This window comes from Macrosteles quadrilineatus, unplaced genomic scaffold (genome assembly GCF_028750875.1).
Source record: "Macrosteles quadrilineatus isolate MER2022 unplaced genomic scaffold, UCM_ALF_1.0 Scaffold_1__1_contigs__length_201487025, whole genome shotgun sequence".
Lineage (NCBI taxonomy): Eukaryota > Metazoa > Arthropoda > Insecta > Hemiptera > Cicadellidae > Macrosteles > Macrosteles quadrilineatus.
Genome location: NW_026542594.1, coordinates 52,908,266 through 52,926,561, shown reverse-complemented (window position 1 = coordinate 52,926,561; position 18,296 = coordinate 52,908,266). Strand labels below are relative to the sequence as shown.

At 33.7% G+C, this 18,296-nt stretch overlaps 1 protein-coding gene across 4 annotated transcripts in view; it reads right to left on the bottom strand.

Moving 5' to 3' along the window:
* Positions 1-18,296, bottom strand: part of LOC128983071 (transcriptional adapter 2B-like) — an 84,337-nt gene that overhangs the window by 5,988 nt on the left and 60,053 nt on the right. For 2 of the 4 annotated variants that reach the window (XM_054402215.1, XM_054402216.1), the window contains 2 exons: positions 4,681-4,743; positions 3,705-3,913 (listed from right to left, as the gene is read on the bottom strand). In XM_054402215.1, the coding sequence (XP_054258190.1) occupies positions 3,725-3,913; positions 4,681-4,743 (252 nt within the window). In that variant the 3' untranslated portion in view covers positions 3,705-3,724. Of the gene's footprint in view, positions 1-3,704; positions 3,914-4,680; positions 4,744-18,296 lie in introns of those variants that run through there. The other 2 variants (XM_054402218.1, XM_054402217.1) reach the window with 2 other exon arrangements.

The following is an 18,296-nucleotide window of genomic DNA, read 5'->3' as shown; positions in this document are numbered from 1 at the left end:
TGGTTTAACCGGACTAGATCAGCAGGACGTGGGCGGTACTGAAACAACTGCTCTTGCGGGAAAGATTTGAGACCAGTGATCACATGTCTAAATACAATTTTGGCAAATTTTGGCATAATGACTGTTTATAGTTTGTACATTTATGAAGTGATCATGTATTGTAGGCTTCACTTTGATGAATTGGGTTTACTAGGGAAAAGTCATTCTTACAATACTAGAAACAGGCATATCAATGCCAATTCACAAACTAGAGTTTTACAAAAAAAAATAAAAAAAAAAAACAACATACGCTGGAGGAAAATTTTATAATAATTTACCCGATAATATTAAAAAAGAAGTTAGTATTATAAAGTTTTAAAAATTGCTAAAGAATTATTTAATTTCAAGACCACTGTATTCATTGGAAGAATTTTAGTATGTTTAGTTTTTCATGTAGTCTTATGAAAATATTGTTGACACAATGCTATGTACTAATTTCATGTACAATTACGAAATTTGAATTGATTAGAATTGAATTGAATGCTCTCCTAAATTTAAGTCGAATATCACAGTAAACGGTCCATTTTAATGAGTTTTTGGGGAAGTCGGCTTAACCGGAAAACTGTTATCCGGACTAGCCTCGGTCCCGAGGAGTCCTGATAAGAGGGTCTACTGTATACCTAATGTTAAAAATACCTCAGCTGTACTTATTTGTATGTTTGTTATTCTTTCAATTTATTACCTTATTAACATCAGGTGCGACTATTTGTTTGTATTACTAGTTCTGTTTTGTTGTAGCTTAACTGGACCAATCAATAGTTTTACTAATACTTATGAAGTCAAACGGAATGAAGCCCGTGGGTAACAGCTAGTTGTTATAGTACTTTTTGGTTAAGTTAATTGAGCAAAATAACAAAATTAGGATATCCCAACCTGTTTAAGAAAGAAAAACCACAAATGCACTCAACTATGAGTAAATAAGCTTTTCGTCACTCCTGAATTTGAAAATAGCCCATTTCCATATATCTGAGATCTTCGAAAATCGTCAATTTCCATACATCAAAAACAAATAGTGATCAGCTGACTTTTCCTGACATAACAATTGTCCTTTTCAGATGTAGATAATGTAAACATTTAAAACAGCTATAATAAATTCTATTATGGCTCTATAATATATGCTTTTTGCTGTCTGAAATATACTATTTCACTACTAGTCACGAAAGTGGCCCATTTCGGGCCGAGATTGTGTTTTAAATGCGAGTCGAAGACGAGCTTGGGAAACACTATCAAGCCCCAAAACGGGACTTTCGTGATGAGTATCAAACGATACTTTTTATCACGATGAAAAAGAACTACTTCATCAAACTTAAAAATTATCTGATATTTCGTAATCTATACATTTTTCTAATCTTAACACAATACGGCTGTACAATTAATTTTAGTATAAAATTCAGCTGATTGTAACTTTGTTGATGTCAGGCAAAGTATTGTTTGTATAGCAATAGATGGATATAAGGTAGATTGGTTACTTTTGTTGTCAAGTAATGAACGGAACATTATATAATCAATTGTGATATTAAAGTAATAAAGTAAACCATATAGAAATAAGCTAATCGACCTCTTTTAGCGAATTTCCCATATAGGGAATATTAGCGAATTTCCCATATAGGGAATAAGCTATTACCTCAGTACTCATGATAAGACCTGGACCCGGGACCGATTTAATTTTTCATTGTGAGGTCCCTAGAGGCAAAAAACACCATCCGTTTAAATTCATATATATATCACACATATATGTGTATATATGTGTCCGTTAGCGCGATAACTTGAGCAAAAATGATCCGATTTTGATGAAATTTGGTAAAAACGTGTAAACCTACGTTTAATCGAACGAGTTAGCGATCCAGCATAATCGAACCATGGGAACGGGGGTTTATGGGGGGTTTTAGCGAATTTCCCATATAGGGAATAAGCTATTACCGTAGTACTCATGGTAAGACCTGGACCCGGGACCGATTAACTTTTTCGTTTTGAGGTCCCTAGAGACCAAAAACACCATCCGTTCAAATTCATATAATATATATATATTTATATATATATAATTATATATATATATTTATATATATATATATTTATATATATAAATATATTTATATATAAATATATATATTTATATATGTGTCCGTTAGCGCGATAACTCGAGCAAAAATCATCCGATTTTGATTAAATTTGGTACAAATGTGTAAACCTACATTTATTCAAACGAGTTCGCGAACCAGCATGATCGGACTATGGGAACAGGGGTTTATGGGGGGTTTTATGGGGCAAAAATTGGTTTTTCCTATTTTTGACCCTAAAAACTTAAAATTTAGCATTTTCTTTCCAAGCCATTTTGTAGATCTTAAAAAAACAAATAATTTAGTATGTTGAAGCGTTATTATGCGCCTAATGGTTACGGAGAAAATTCCAAAAAACTGTAAATTTAAAATTCCCATGTTATTCTTTTGGAGAATAAGTAAACTGTTGTAGTTTGCTTGTTTATGATCATATTTTGATCAAATTTGGAAAATGCGTTCATTTCATACTAAACTATTAACATTTTACAAAAAAACACCTTTTTACCCTCCCTGTTGCAGCAAACCTAAGTACTCGTTAAACTAATGTTATTTAAATAGGGAATAAATGTGATATTTTTAAGGAGACATTTTAGTGTAAATCCAATCAGGCAAATGGAAATTCGCTTGGTCTGCAGGTTTGCTGCGACGGGGGTATTATAGTGTAAGAATGGGTTTTCCCCCTTTTTGACCCTAAAAACAAAAGATTTTGCAATTTCTTCCTAAACCGTTTTGTAGAGCTTAAAAAAATAAATAATTTAGTATATAGAAGCGCTGTTGTATGCCTAACGGTCACGGAGAAAATTAAAAAATAGTGTAATTTAAAATTCCCATGTTATTCTTATGGAGAAAATGAAAAATTGTCGTAGTTTACTTGTTTATGGATATATATATATATTGATAAAATGTGACAAATTTATTTATTTCATCCTATACCATTGACTTATGGTCAAAAAACACTTTTTACCTTCCCCGTAGCAGCAAACCTAAGCACTCGTTAATCTTAACCTACTTACCACCTACTTAGGTCTCAGGCATTGTGCGAGAGCCCCTCACATCGAATTTTTTTTATATTAAGACTAATTTAAAAATTTTTTTATTATAAAATTAAATTGTCATCACTTAACACAACCAACCAAACTTGCTGATAAATTATATAAAACAGATTTAAGATAAAAATCGAATGAAGGTTTACTTGTAATTTTTAATCATAAAATTTATTTGAAACATTTGTATAATAAAATTAAACTGTCATAACCTAACCTAACCAACCAAACTTGCTGATAATATAAAAAAGATATAATATAATTTTTCTTAATTTGACGTGAGGGAGGAGCTCTCGGACCATGCCTGACTTCTTAGCAGAAGAGGTTTACATCGGCTTCTGACCAGGCGCCTGAGACGCTAGTCTCGGCTCGCGGTTTTACATTTTTGATGTTGACGCTACTCGGACAGTTGAAAACTCGGACACTTTATATTTAGATATTTTTTTAAATAATTTAATAAACTCGGACAGTTGATTTATCTAAATATTATTAGTTATTTATCAAAACTCTGACAAATGAAACTCGGACAACTGATTTTTCTAATATTTTGTAATTTTTAACAAACTCAGACAACTGAAAACTTGGTCAAATGATGTGATCCCGGTCTAAAAGCCTTAGGCACAGCATATGTGTCCCTTCCAGGCTTCGGTATGAATACCACCCTTGAAGTCCTCCATGCTGTTGGTATTGGTATTGGTATTGGTTAGTTGCTCCACTGGCTAAGCTGGTCCTGAACAGACAAACCAAGGGGAGTATCAACTGGTTCCCACCCTCCTGCAAGAACACAGGATAGATGCCATCGGTACCAGGAGCTTTAAATGGTTGAAATGCCCTAAGAGCCCATTTTATACCCGTAAAGGTGATCACAGCTCTAGTGCAAATCCAATCTTTCCTTGTCGTCAGGACCCTAGTCTCTCTTTCCATGTCATCTTGGACTATGTTCCGCGTTTGCAAGGATCCTGAGAAGTGAGCACTCAAAAGGCTCTCCAGCACTTCTTCTGGGCCATCCATCCCATTACGTTTATAATTTTAAGCTACAAAAAAGAAATCGTAGAAATCGTAACAATTTATGATTCACGTCGAATTTGGTATCAAAATTAACAGGAAATTGCACAAAAATAAGCCATGCAGTTTATTTTCACTTTTTTTTTTCAAACAAAAAAGTTTGTGTAATGGTACTGGAGCCAGAAGCAAGGCTCACAGGCCCTGGCCACACGGTGTGCCAACCTCAGTACTCACACACTACGCCCAAGGGTTCAGACTATTAGTTCGGTTGGCTGGTTCCCGCATTACTCCAACCGGACTTTTACTATAGTTTTTAGTACAGCATAGCTTAAAAGAAAACATAGCAATACCAATCATTGATAAAATAATGCAGCTGATTTTTTCATCCAAATAATATGAATAGTACAATTATCAATTATTTCTACAGTATTTTACATGTACACTTAGTTGAATGTTTTAACCAAACCTTTACTGTGACAACACATACTTCCTGACTAACTACTTTACTAGGCTAGCTAGAGACAAAGTTTACTTACAGCCAGCATGAGAGCCTTCATTGATATGTATTGAGTTGGCGACAGGTCCAATGCTGCACACAACTGAAAAAGAGAAAACGTGGTTACACCATGCTTAATTGCAAATATATATGCAATGTGATGTCATTGTATTTCTGTGATGCAATTTTAGTTCTTAAAAAATCACAAATAAAAAAAGAGTTACCGGGGATAATTGTCTAGGAGCTAATAGATGAGTGAAAATTTAAAAACGTACGTTTTCAGGAAAAGCACTTTGAAATTTTTTTCCCCTTTTTTCAAAACTGTTATTATATTATTTTATTTCATTGACATTTTAAGTTTCATAAAATGTCCATGGTAACGCAATATCTTTGGTAGTTTTTTTTTTTTTAAAGAGCATCTTTAGTGGAGAAACACAAAATCCTGTCACGACCATAACAGACGTTTAAATGAATATTAAAAATAGTTAATATTATTTTTATAACTATGTTTTGCTATAAACTAATTTACTTTTATGACCATTATACAATAAACAGGTCACTGAGCTTTTGGTATATTTGGTCTTTCTAGAGAAAATAAAAAAACTAAAAAAATTGAAAAAAACCAATAAAATCTTTTTAAGTTAGTATAACTCCGAAAAAACTTACCTGAAACCCGAAAAATCGTTATGTTTGTATAGAGGTGTGCTTCTTTTTTGTATAAAACATTGAAATATGACGATATTTTAATTTTTGAAATTTTTATGATAGAAATCATAAACGTGATGGTCAGGGACAAGCGGTACGGTCGTGAATTTTCTGAAATAATCTAAATCTTTCTAAACAATCCTTCAATTATATTGTTAGTTATAATAAAAATATGTGTTTCAATTGAACTAAACTGTTCAAATTACAATTATATTAAAGTTATTGTCACGACCAAACATACTATAATCCATAAGGCTGGATTGGTCGTGAAAAAACCCGCGATGGTCGTGAAACTTTGGTCTTGAAATTACGTGTTATTTGGCTCTGTTCTGGCGGTAGCCCTGCACCTCACGTTCGAGGATACAAAGTGGACTTCTAGGTTAATCTAGCAATTGAAATATCTTATAAACAAAAATTAACACCATGTCTACTTCATCGAATGACTACGTACGGTCATGGACACACCAAAATTACAAAAAACACAACCTTTCCTTTATTAATCTTGTAATTCCTCCTTTCAACTCGAAACGACCGGCACTACAATCCTGACGTACACCCCGAACTAGTCTCTAAAACCAACTGACTCCATCGACGCCAGGCTTGCCACTGTCGTGCTCCAAAGTTGAAAATTTACCCAAATGGTCGTGACGCCAAATCGAGGGACAGACTTATTTTGTCATGGTAGTCAGTTTGCAATGACAATAAAATTATAATATGCTCCTCTTTTGTAAGTTTAATAACCATTGATGACATAAAAATATGGCTTTATATATTTCGGCATGAACAATTAGTCTAAAAACAGCGTGAAAGTTGGAAAATGTACCCTAGGGACACGTCATGGTCGTGAATTTCAAGACTTTAAAAATACAAAAAAAATACCTAGAACCTATTTAAAACCAAATAAATGTGTGTAACATGTTGCCCCCGTGCCAAAAAATATTAAAACACATAATAATAAACTACAAATCCAGTATCTACGAAGTAAAAGGCCAGGGACATGAAAAAGTACGTTTTTAAATTTTCACTCAGATACACAATGACAATTTTCTCACATAAGCTAGCTGAAATCTATTCATTTTCAAAAAATCATTGTTGGCCAATTAGTTTTCCTTAAAAAAAATGAAGACTGTATTGGCTAATGATAATCTTAATTGACACACACAATTTTCAAAACTAAGCTCATATTCATCAAGTTTACAGAATTATTCACACTTGAAAGACAAAGACTAAACAAAAATAAGAATCTACAACTGAAGGAGGTATTGATAGTTCTGGGAATCCAAGTTTAGGCTTCTTCAATTAACCTCCTCTGTGGCCTGAAGGTCTATGTTGATCTTCGCATCTGAGGAGGTATATTCAAGTGTTGTGAAGCTACTGCAGGGGGTGTTCTAGGTCGCAGCTGAGGAGGGAGATTTGGATGTTGTGAAGCTACTGCAGGGGATGTTCTAGGGCTAGGAAATACAGCTGGTGATCCAGGGTTTTCTGAAATCCGACTTGTACTTCTGGATTTCGTACTTGGAAATCTGACGAAGACAGTAGCTGCGGAAATTGGTTAATGCAGGGGTCGTCTTCCTCTTCCGATTCATTGCCTTGGTGACATTTCCGAATTTGACTTGTATGTCTTTAAGTGTGTCCATCAGAATCAACCAACCATGTGTTCCTACCTAACTGTCTTAGTATGGTTCCTATTTTCCATTTTACTTTCCCTTCAACAAAAGAACGTATGTACACTATACTCCCAATAGAAAATCCTCTGGTTTTATGGGTCCGTACAGGTCCGTTCATGCATGTATAGAATTCCGTCCTAGTACGGAAGTCGCTAACTCGGTCCCTCGGCGGAACTCGCTAACTCCCAATCAGAAGCCTCGCGCCCCGTCCAAGGGAGCCAAGCACGAAGATTGTTGGCCAGTGTTGCCGAAAGTGTAGTACCAACGACCGCATCGGTACCATAATGTCGTATCCTACGAATAATTAGGAGTAAGAGCAATGTAGTCGATAAAATAAATGTACATTTAGAAGTATGTTTTTTATTATTATTCTTATGTTTATTATTAGGGCGGAAAATGTGTCTTACCATAGACTAACCAACACAAGTAGACTCCTCATCCCATTGTAAATTTTGAAGCTCTTTTTTCGTGTCTAGTTCATGTCCGGTAACACTGATCGCTAGTGTCTACGAAATTTTGTTTTTATTATTTTATAGTTAATTTCATGATTTGTTCTCTACTGTTTGGTTTTATAACTAGGGGACGAGTTATTAGTTATGGTTGAAAATGTTTTATTTGGTTAAATGAGGTTTTATATGTGACTGTAAACAAGAAACAAATTGTAAACAAAACACTACCTCTACAGACAGTGCACCAGACAGAGCTAACAATAAAATTGTCTTCAGCTGATCCATAAGGAACAGAAGTCTACTAAGGGAGTACGTTTTATCTATGGTCTTCTCACTTAAATAGTACCTGGGGACCGAGCTTTGCTTGCGGATCACTATACTCTCTGAGAGTATTCTTTGGTCAATGTAAATCCATCCCAAAAATATTATTTTGTAGACTATCTTTTCTTGACATCTCTTTAACTTCTATTAAAATAATAATATCATAGTTTACTGAAATGATGAGAAAGAAGAGTTTTTAACGATTTGTTTGGTTACCCTAAACGGCCCAAACTATAGAAAATACCCATTAACCCTTAATTTTTTAAATGTATAAGTTACAATTTTCCGGAAACTCAGGACTCTTTCCTACTGTAAACGATTACATTTTTTGATTTAGCAAGAAGAACTCAGTAAGGAGACATTATAATCCAATTTTTATTAGGTTTGGTTATTTTAAACTTTTTCTATAAACAATATTTACAAGCAAATGTTGGTTAACTTAGGTGTTGGCTATTTAAAGACCAAAATTAATCTCTTGTCATTTTATAAATCATCATCTAATGTAGACCTACACTAAAGTATGTACAATGCTGAAGTATATTGATGGATTAGCCTCTAGAGCAAGTGTAGGCATTGGCATTTGTCGGTTTGCGACATTTGTCGACAGGCAACACGCCACAGATGCATGCTGATCCAACCTTTAACCAACTTAGCTGCTATTCATAACCTATCAAATGAATTTACCACACTTAGCTTATGGTGTATCTATACCATACATGATATATATCATTGTACATAAGCTTGGCTTCCTTGGATAAAGCCATGAATAGGCTTAGTATGGAAAAAATAAGGTTTCTGTGGGAACCGCAGTTAAAATCTGTGGTAAATTCAAACCAAATGATAATATGTAAAAAAATTACTCTCTATTAATTAGTCACAGTATAAACCTTAAAGAAAAAAATAATAATTTAAGCTTTAATTTAAAATACCTTATGTTACTCGCGTTCATAGAACAAGTCCTAATAAGAACACTGTTATGGTGCATATGGCATATTTCATGAAAATATTGATTGAAATCAAATCAAGAGTTAAGTAAGTATTTATTTTATTTATACAAAAGATACTTTAGGATTGAATAATGAGTAGTTTTAACCTTGAAGAATCTTTTGCAGCCCTTGATTGGGGTTTACATTGAAAACTATTAGTTATTACCTGGATATATAGTTTTTGTTTTGCCTTGGTTTAGTTGTATTACTTATTCACACAAAAAATGTTTGGCATCTATCTATATTATATTATTAAAGTGATACAATCAAATTTTATGTAAACGGTTATGGCCATTTACCAAATAAAAATATAGGCATATGGCATATCAAAATGAAGCTTAGAGTGTAGATTTGCCGAAAAGTATTGATATGGACGAATTCCCTAAGGGCTCTACTCCACAGGCTGATTTCCAAAGGGCCAGTGTTGGGGAAGCTACTTTTAAAATGTATCTACATTAGCTACAACTACTGCTACATTTCCAAAAAAGTAGCTTAGCTACAGCTACAGTTCCGAAAAAGTAGCTAGCTACAACTTCAACTACAATGAAATGTAGCTACAGCTACAATTTTAGCTACTTTTCCAAAGACGTTAATTTTTATTCCACGCACATTAGGTAAATGTAAAATTAATTGCAACTACATTTTTATTGAACAAACATTTAAAAAATGTCAGTATTGTATCTAACATTACTTGGGAAACAAATTATTCCTAGATTGTATTTAATTTGTTGGCATTATAAACCTAACATTACAACAACAGAACCAAATAGTTGGGTGTCCCATCATATTTAGTAATTATTTTTAAATATTGCATTATTTTTAAGCATCTTAAAATTTGTAATTTTCATTAAGTTCAAAGGACATACAACCAAACTATATTTTAAAAGCTAATTTTATTAATTTAAGATAGATTCATTTATAGATGTTTTATATCAACAATTATAATATAAAACTGCAAAAAGATTATTTAAAAATACTTTTTGTGTTACAGAGCCTAGCCTACTGAAATTGGAGTTTATTGCCTTTCTTTACTTTTAATGTTAAAAACAACATTGCTATAACTTTTAAAGTGATAAATTACTTATTCTACGAATAACACTTTTCAATGTCAAGAAATCGTCCTTTATTGTCATTATGCATAGGGCAAATTGTGCTTCAACCTAGTTGGTAGAGAAAACAGTATTCAGCAACTTATCCTGAAATCGGCTTTTAATTTAAACATGATGAAATTTGTAAAGTAAAAATAACATGTAGGCCTACTTGGCTATGTAACAGTTGGCTATAGTAGGCTTGTTCTTGCAAGGACTAAACAGATATATTCATAATAATTGAACTTGGTATTCGTCTTAAACCATAGCCTCAGTCCTATACAAGAGCTGTTAGCAGGAGCAAACTATGCTATTTTTTCAATGTAAGTTTCATGTTATATGGAGATTTTTTCATTACAATTATCATGTAGTCTAGGCATTCCTTAAATCTCATCAGGTAATTTCCTCTTTGCTAATTTAGTAAACCTTTGAAAAATCTTCGTAATCTAACCAAGGAAGGGCTTGTGATGATAAACCACAATCAACAGCTGAAGCAAAGGTTGATAGACCAGCTTTCTCATTATTTCAATGTGTGTTGGTTTCCATTAAACCCCAAGTTGAAGCATTATTGATATAATAAAGAAACTAAATTGATTACTAATTCCCCTGTCTTGTCAATCACTTGCAAGCATTCTGCCTGACAGAACAGTTAACATTTACATCTTACTTTTGACATGTTAAAAGTGAAACTCTTTCCATACGATTTTTTCACAAACACTCTAATAACGTCTTTAACCAGAAGACATTGGTTTTGTTGTCTTTTCACCATTATTTTTAGTTAATCAAAAGCGCGGTACGTACAATGCCCCATACTGAAAGCAGGGCTATGGCAGATAAGACCAACTTTTTAAAGTGTTTGTCCTTGAATTTTTGTGATGGTCATGGCAAAAGCAATTTGGCATTGGAACTGCAGATGTTTGAATTTCAGGAGAAAATTTCCCTCTGACGATTCTAAACTTAATTGGAATAATAATACTCCTTTTCTAGCCAAACTTGCAGTAATCATTTTCATATTTAAGACTTTGTCATTAATATCTTTTACCATTATTCTGGTTCCATTAACCAGTCCTTTTTATGGATTTAAATTTCTTACTAAAGTTAAAGTTACAATGCCACCTTTTTATAAACATCACTTGTGAGACATAGCCGCTTGGTGCTAAAGTGTGGAGAAATTCATCAGGGACATGTAACCGGTCTTCCTCTTCTTGAATCAAAGTGTCCACTGAGTAGTAAACTCTACTGTCATTATTTAGCTGCTTAGCTATCTATATATTAATTTGAAACTGTTTTTCTTTGTGACAGCTATTTTGAGAGAACGGCTGGGCGTAGAAACTCGGTAGAGGTGTCTAAAGAAAGGTCCTGGTCTGTAGATAAACCATCAAAAGAGAAACATGGAGAATTCCCTCGGGGTTCTGCCCCAGTGGCCTTTAAATTCCCATCCCATGTTATTCTTATGGAGGAAAACGAGGTTTTTGTCACAGCTAATTTGAGAGAACGGCTGGGCGTAGAAACTTGGTAGGGGTGTCTAAAGAAAGGTATTGGTCTGTTGGTGAGCCCTCAAAAGAGAAACGATGTCAATTTCCTTGGGGCTCTGCCCCAGAGGCCTTTAAAGCTCACTCTGCAATTTTGTTTACATTTCGACCATATGGATAATTTTACACTACTTTTAATGAACCAGCTGTTAATATTAAAATTGCATTCAAAGGTCTACTGAAACTGTCAAAATTAAATGTTTACATTATTATTTATGATTTTAAATGGATTCTCCACTGCATGGCAAGTTTTTTATAGTTTCAACAAAATGATGAATTTATGATACGTTTGAAATGTTTTGTTCAAAAATCTATGCTTTATTGCTCTTAGAAAATTTTAAATTATGAAATAAGTGTGACTTATCAATTTCAAAGGAACATATAACTATTCCTTATCGGGTTAGCTTATACATATTGTAAGGTTGGCACTTGCCTTTTTTTCCTACTTTCAATCACCATTTATTTTTAAATTCAAGAAAGAACACCTGAGATTCATTTATTGGTATAACAGTTTTTGATAATCGGGTTGAAAATTGTGTCATAGATGAGTACGTTGAGGATGAGAGCTTTGTTCAAGTTTTGGAATAGACTAACTACGGAGTCTATGGTTTTGGTAAAGTAGGTAAACTAATGTCAATTCAGGTATTTAAAAAAAATGTGTACACAGTTTTTACTTTGATGTACACATGTAGCTAGGTTGAACAACACATCTAAACCTCACTACATACAAAACATTTGGAAACACAACAGTGTCATCACATCTCATCGCATTTGCATAATTTGTTACCAATGCTGGACTAGGTTATGGATTTGGTTCCGCAAATGTTCAAGATTTGTGATAAAATTCCCTACAATTATGGTTCATTCCAATCCACGAAATACATGCACAGCTTTATGTGATCTATATGGCCAAGGCAAAACTACCCCATAAGTTAATGAATTATCAAGTAAGAACAGGATGATTAAATACATGGGTCGATGTGGCAAGAGAAGGATTTAAAATTGCTAAAATCGAAGTAGGAATGTTACTGCTTTCTGGAGAATCAGATATTTTTATTAAAAAAATATGAAGATTTATTTATAAATTCGGATACAATCTGAATGATTTTCCTAAAGCAGATGGAATTAGTGGTTAGTAATAAATATTGTCTCTTTCCGTAACATGATAGACTAATTTTATGAACTCATTCTCCCATATAGTGAAAGTGGCCTTGGTATGAAACAACAACTATACAACAATTATGGCATGAACAAACAATTATAAGACTCCTAAAAACCTTTTGGGCAACCTAAAGCCGATAAAAAGAAAGGTAGGAAATATTGTGTTAAACGAATTCATCAATCACGTTTTTTAGGGAACACAATCGTCATACTTATTATTGCTTATCCTCCCTTCATATAACTAAGATTTTAATGACTTCACTCTATCCAATGAGTCGCAGTCAGATTGGCACCACGACAGATTGGCACCATGGTGTTTTAGCACCCGGTGTCACATTGGAACCTCGTTGACATGAGGCCATGACATATCACCCCACGTCAGCTTGGCACCACGACAGATTGGCACCACCCCTTTCTAGAGGTTCCAATCTGTCGTGTACTGTTACGACTGATTGGCACCTCTGCGGCCGCCGTCAGCTTGGCACCGCGACAGATTGGCACCACCCCTTTCTCCAGGTTCCAATCTGTCGTGTACTGTTACGACTGATTGGCACCTCTGCGGCCAAGACTTGCAGCTTGGCAGCTTGGCACCGCGACAGATTGGCACCACCCCTTTCTTGAATGAGGTTTGAAAATACAACAACGCAGTTTTCTGCGTGCAATATTGAGTGGAGCTGGAATATTAATCCAATCCTTCTCTAAAAGTCAATACTACACCTGTTCCTCGTGAATGAGATTTAACTACTTGCAGTATTCAAGTAGAGACGGTAAATATACAAAAAAGATGGTAAGTCGTAACCATTTACCATCTTTTTTGTGTATTTACCGTCTTGTAACAGTATAATCGTAAATATATGTTTTTAATGTTATAAGACGTTTCTTTTATTTACTTTCCATCTAACTAACGTACATTATAAATTAAACGTTTTATTTTCATTTTAACTAAATCAAAATATACAAAAATAAAATAAAACGTTAAAATGTAGTTCTTTAATTTAAAGTCAATAACTTCAACAGTCATTCTGTAGATTCTTGTGTAAACCATATTAATAATACTACAAAGGGCAAACGTATCAAACTGTTACGACTTCCCGAAAAAAATAATCAAATTTTAAGTTCATTCTAAAAATATTTTAAGTTTTGGAACGGTCAGAGTGAGGCAGAGAATCTGTCAACTATCACTAATTGTCTTGTTTTCCGGGTCCGACTCCTATTGTTGGGGCGTACGTACATCCACGGAAACAAGAGACACTGACTCATAATAAATGTGTTCAGTATAAATATGTATCTTGTACAACTTTTGATGATTTACAAAAACAAATATCATTACGTTCTTAGTCATGATTTTTTGACATTTTACATTAAATTTCTAGCAAATCGGTTTACGTCTGCCTTGACAAGTAAATACTACAGGTAATGTGTAAATTAAACATATTTTAATAACTAACAAACATACATGTTGTTACGTTTTCTACAATGAGATTCTGTGAATTTTGATATAAAATTACAAACAAATCTGTTTACTTTTGCAAGTAACAACTACTGATTGATGTTAACAAATCCGGACAGTTATTATTTCTTGTGAAATTATTATTATAGGTTAAAAATAAGAACAAATAATGTCGCTTTTTAAACAATTTGTGTTGTTTGGTTGGAATACTAGAATACTGGAGTGCGGCAAAAGGAAGTAAATGCAACTGTCTGTACTATAATCATAATTTGTTAATTGTACAAACAACTGTACTGATTTTATTTAACTAATCCTGATTAAAAAAACGTATTTAACATTCTTTTATGGTTAACTAGCAGTCATACCCGTTCTTCGCAACGGGAAGAGAACGCTAAAGAGAATAATTATGTTCCATAGATTTGTCGTATGTAGATACACTTTTAGAGGTCCGAAAAGTATTAACTGGATACTCCGTTTCCCAAACATTATTTTAGGGGAAATAAACCATACAAACACAATAGTTTTTTTAACAAATAGGAAAAATGAAGTCAATAAGTTAAAGAACGATGCACTTAAAAAATAAAACGCCTTATTCCCACAATATCAAAATTAATTTCTTAAATTAATAACCTAAACATACCTCAGGAAAAAATCCTACTTTGACAGTTCTCATTTTGTATCACAGTTTTTTGTTGCTGCTTGGTTAAAATTAGCTGTTGTCATCAATTTAAACAATTAATAGTACTGCACCCTGTTGGTAAACCTTATTTCGTTTTAATGTTATTTAATATCATAGAACCAACTTGTGTAGTTGAAACAGGTGGCAATAGTTATTTGTGCAACTAGTGAGAAAAGTGAGCAATTGACTCACTCGAGAGAAATCCTTGGTTTCTCGAGTGAGGCAATTGCACTTTGCACTCGAGTTGCATATTATATTTTTCCTACAGTTACCATAAAACAAATAAATTGGCAAACAAACGTAACATATTTTTACACAGAAGTGATCTTTTAATATGACATTTAATGTGAAGTGACAAATACAACAGTAGGCTACAACAGCTGACCAGCTGATTTACAGCCAGTGCTGCCAACGTATTTCGCGCACATACGACCTTGTCTGCATGTTGCGCTCACTATTTCGTCCCTTCACGTTGCAAATCTGGAGTGAGACAAAGTAATTAGAGTGAGACAATGTTAACATTGTCTCACTGATGAGTGAATTGGCCACTTTGCTTTCTCTAATCAGTGAGAGAACATGAACATTGTTAGGCGACTGTAGGAAAAACTATTTTATTCCTGATTAACTATAGAAACTAGTGTACCTGTTGCTCGAATTCGAGCAATTGCGAAGCATTACAGTCGACTCACAAAGATTATGGAAATACTCACGATCTACACAACAGTTAGATATAATCAAAATATTTTGTAAATGTCTTATCTTTTCTCAAAAAGCTGATCTTGTTTTTTTAGTGTTTTCTACAAATTTTTCCCTCTCATAGCCGCATTAGGTTGTCTATGATAACGATTATAAATGAAAAATACCACCGTCGCAGCAAACCTGCATACTAAGCGAATTTCCATTTACCCGGCTTGATTTCTACTAAAATATTCCCTATAAATTTTCAGATTTATTTCCATTTTTAAATAACATTAATTTTAGTGAGTAGTTAGGTTTGCTGCTACGGGGAAGATGTTGAGGTGTGTTTTTTCAATTGAAATATTGATAGCTTAGTATGAAATAAACCAAATTGCCAAATTTGATTAAAATATATCCATAAACAAGCAAAATAGAACAGTTTATTTATTCTCCATAAGAATAACATGGGAATTGTAAATTTACAATTTTTTTAATTTTGTCCGTAGTCAATGAACATTCAAAAACACTTCAATATACTAAATTATTTGTTTTTTTAAGCTCTTCAAAATGGTCTAGAGAGAAATTTAGAAATTTAAAGTTTTTAGGGTCAAAAATGAGAAAAACCCATTTTTACCCCATAAAACCTCCCATAAACCCCTGATCCCATGGTCCGATTATGCTGGTTCGCGAACTCGTTCGAATAAATGTAGGTTTACACGTTTGTACCAAATTTCATCAAAATCGGATCAATTTTGCTCGAGTTATCGCGCTAACGGACACATATATAAATATATATATATATATATATATATAAATATATATATATATATGAATTTGAACGGATGGTGTTTTTGGCCTCTGGGGACCTCAAAACGAAAAAGTAAATCGGTCCCGGGTCTAGGTCTTACCATGAGACCTACGGTAATAGCTTATTCCCTATATGGGAAATTCGCTAAAAAAACATTGTTTCTATTTCTTCTGCTTGGTTGTGTTCTATGACTTTTTCTATGTTTCCATTGTTTGCAAATCGGTTATTTCAATGATTGCTCAAGAAATGTAGAGCAGTGTTAATTCAGTTTTATTTTTAGCCTATATCAAATTGTCCAGGATTTCTCACTTTTTTCCATTGTAATAATTTCACCAACCCAAGTTTCGTCGACAGATGCAATACGCCAAAGAATATCACCAAGAAGTGGCAGACGATTTACAATCTCCAATTGGTATTTACAATCTCCAAGAAGTGGTAAAAAAAGCAGAAACCAAGCCATACAATAGATATAAGTTAACCCCTTAAGAAATAATTTTAAGAGTTACTGTGATATTAGGATTTTCCACTGATTTGGTAATAGAAAATTATATTGCAAAACATGACACGATGCAGAATAAAATCGATTTTAAAATCAGAAAACCCCATTGCAAATACTGTACTTCATTTTGAAAAATTCAATAAATCACAATTTAAATATTAACAGCTGTTTCATTAAAAAGTAGTGTAGAATTATGCATATGGTAAACAAATTTGAAGAGGCAACTTTAAAGGCTTCTGGGGCAGAGCCCCAAGGGAATTTACCTCGTTCCTCTTTTGATGGCTCATCTATAGACCAAGACCTTTCTTTAGAGACCCCTACCAAGTTTCTACGCCCAGCCGTTCTCTCAAATTAGCTGGGACAAAAACCCAGTTTTTCCTCCATAAGAATAACATGGGATGGGAATTCAAAGGCCACTGGGGCAGAGCCCCAAAGGAATTTACCACGTTTCTCTTTTGATGGCTCATCTACAGACCAAGACTTTTCTTTAGACACCTCTACCGAATTTCTACGCCCAGCCGTTCTCTCAATTTAGCTATGACAAAGAAAAACAGTTTCAAATTAATATATAGATACTAGCTGACCCGGCGAACTTCGTATCGCCTAAGTTATAGGTTTCCCCTAAGACAGACCGATGGAAAGAAAGTACCGTTAGGTTTAATTTTCAAGATGATCTCGTTCGCATCGCTCAATCACGTCCTGGTTGAAGTTCGTTCGCTACGCTCACTCACCTTTGGGTTGGAGCTCGTTCGCTACGCTCACTCACCTTTAGGTTGGAGCTCGTTCGCTGCGCTCACTTGCCTTCAGGTTAGCTCGTTCGCTACGCTCACTCGCCTCCACGTTGAAGTTCGTTCGCTACGCTCACTCACCTTTTGGTTGCAAATTAGCTGTTGTCATAAATGTAAAAGAAATAATAGTGCTGCACCCTGTTGGTAATCCTTGTAACTTTAATGCTATTGAACATCATAGAACAGAACCAACTTGTTTAATTGAAACAGCTGTTAAGATTCATTAATTCCATTTCTCATAAGGTTAACATGGGAAACTCCAGAGCCACTGGGGCGGAGCCCTTTTAAGAATTTCGAAACGGGAAATAGTTTACTTCCTATTCGCATACCTACAGAATTTACTAGGGATGGTCAAGTCTCGAAATTTCGGGAAATTTTCGGGAAATTTTCAATCTCGTTACACGAGACGAGATTACTTTTTGGCCGAGATTTTTATCGAGACGAGAATTAAAAAAAAAAAAAAAAAAAAAAAAAAAAAAATTAAAAACGCCTGCAGAAAGTCAATGCAATACCCGCAATACAGGAGCGTGTTGTAGTTGCGTTCTTATTTAATTAATTCTTTTAATGTAAATATTACTTTCATTATTTTAATAATATTACTTTAATAACATTTGAGAAGTTTTGTTAAGTGTAAGCAGTGTGAGGAATGTTTTATTACTATAAAAAAAGTCAAAACAAGTAACTATTTTATAAAAATTAATATTGCTTTTATTTTATGATTTATTTTATTTTAGGATAAGTTGAACTCTATCCTAACTGATATCACCATGTTTCCTAATCGTAGGCATTTTTTATAAGTTAGGCGTGATTAATAAAAAAATGTTATGCTGATGTTATTTAATGAA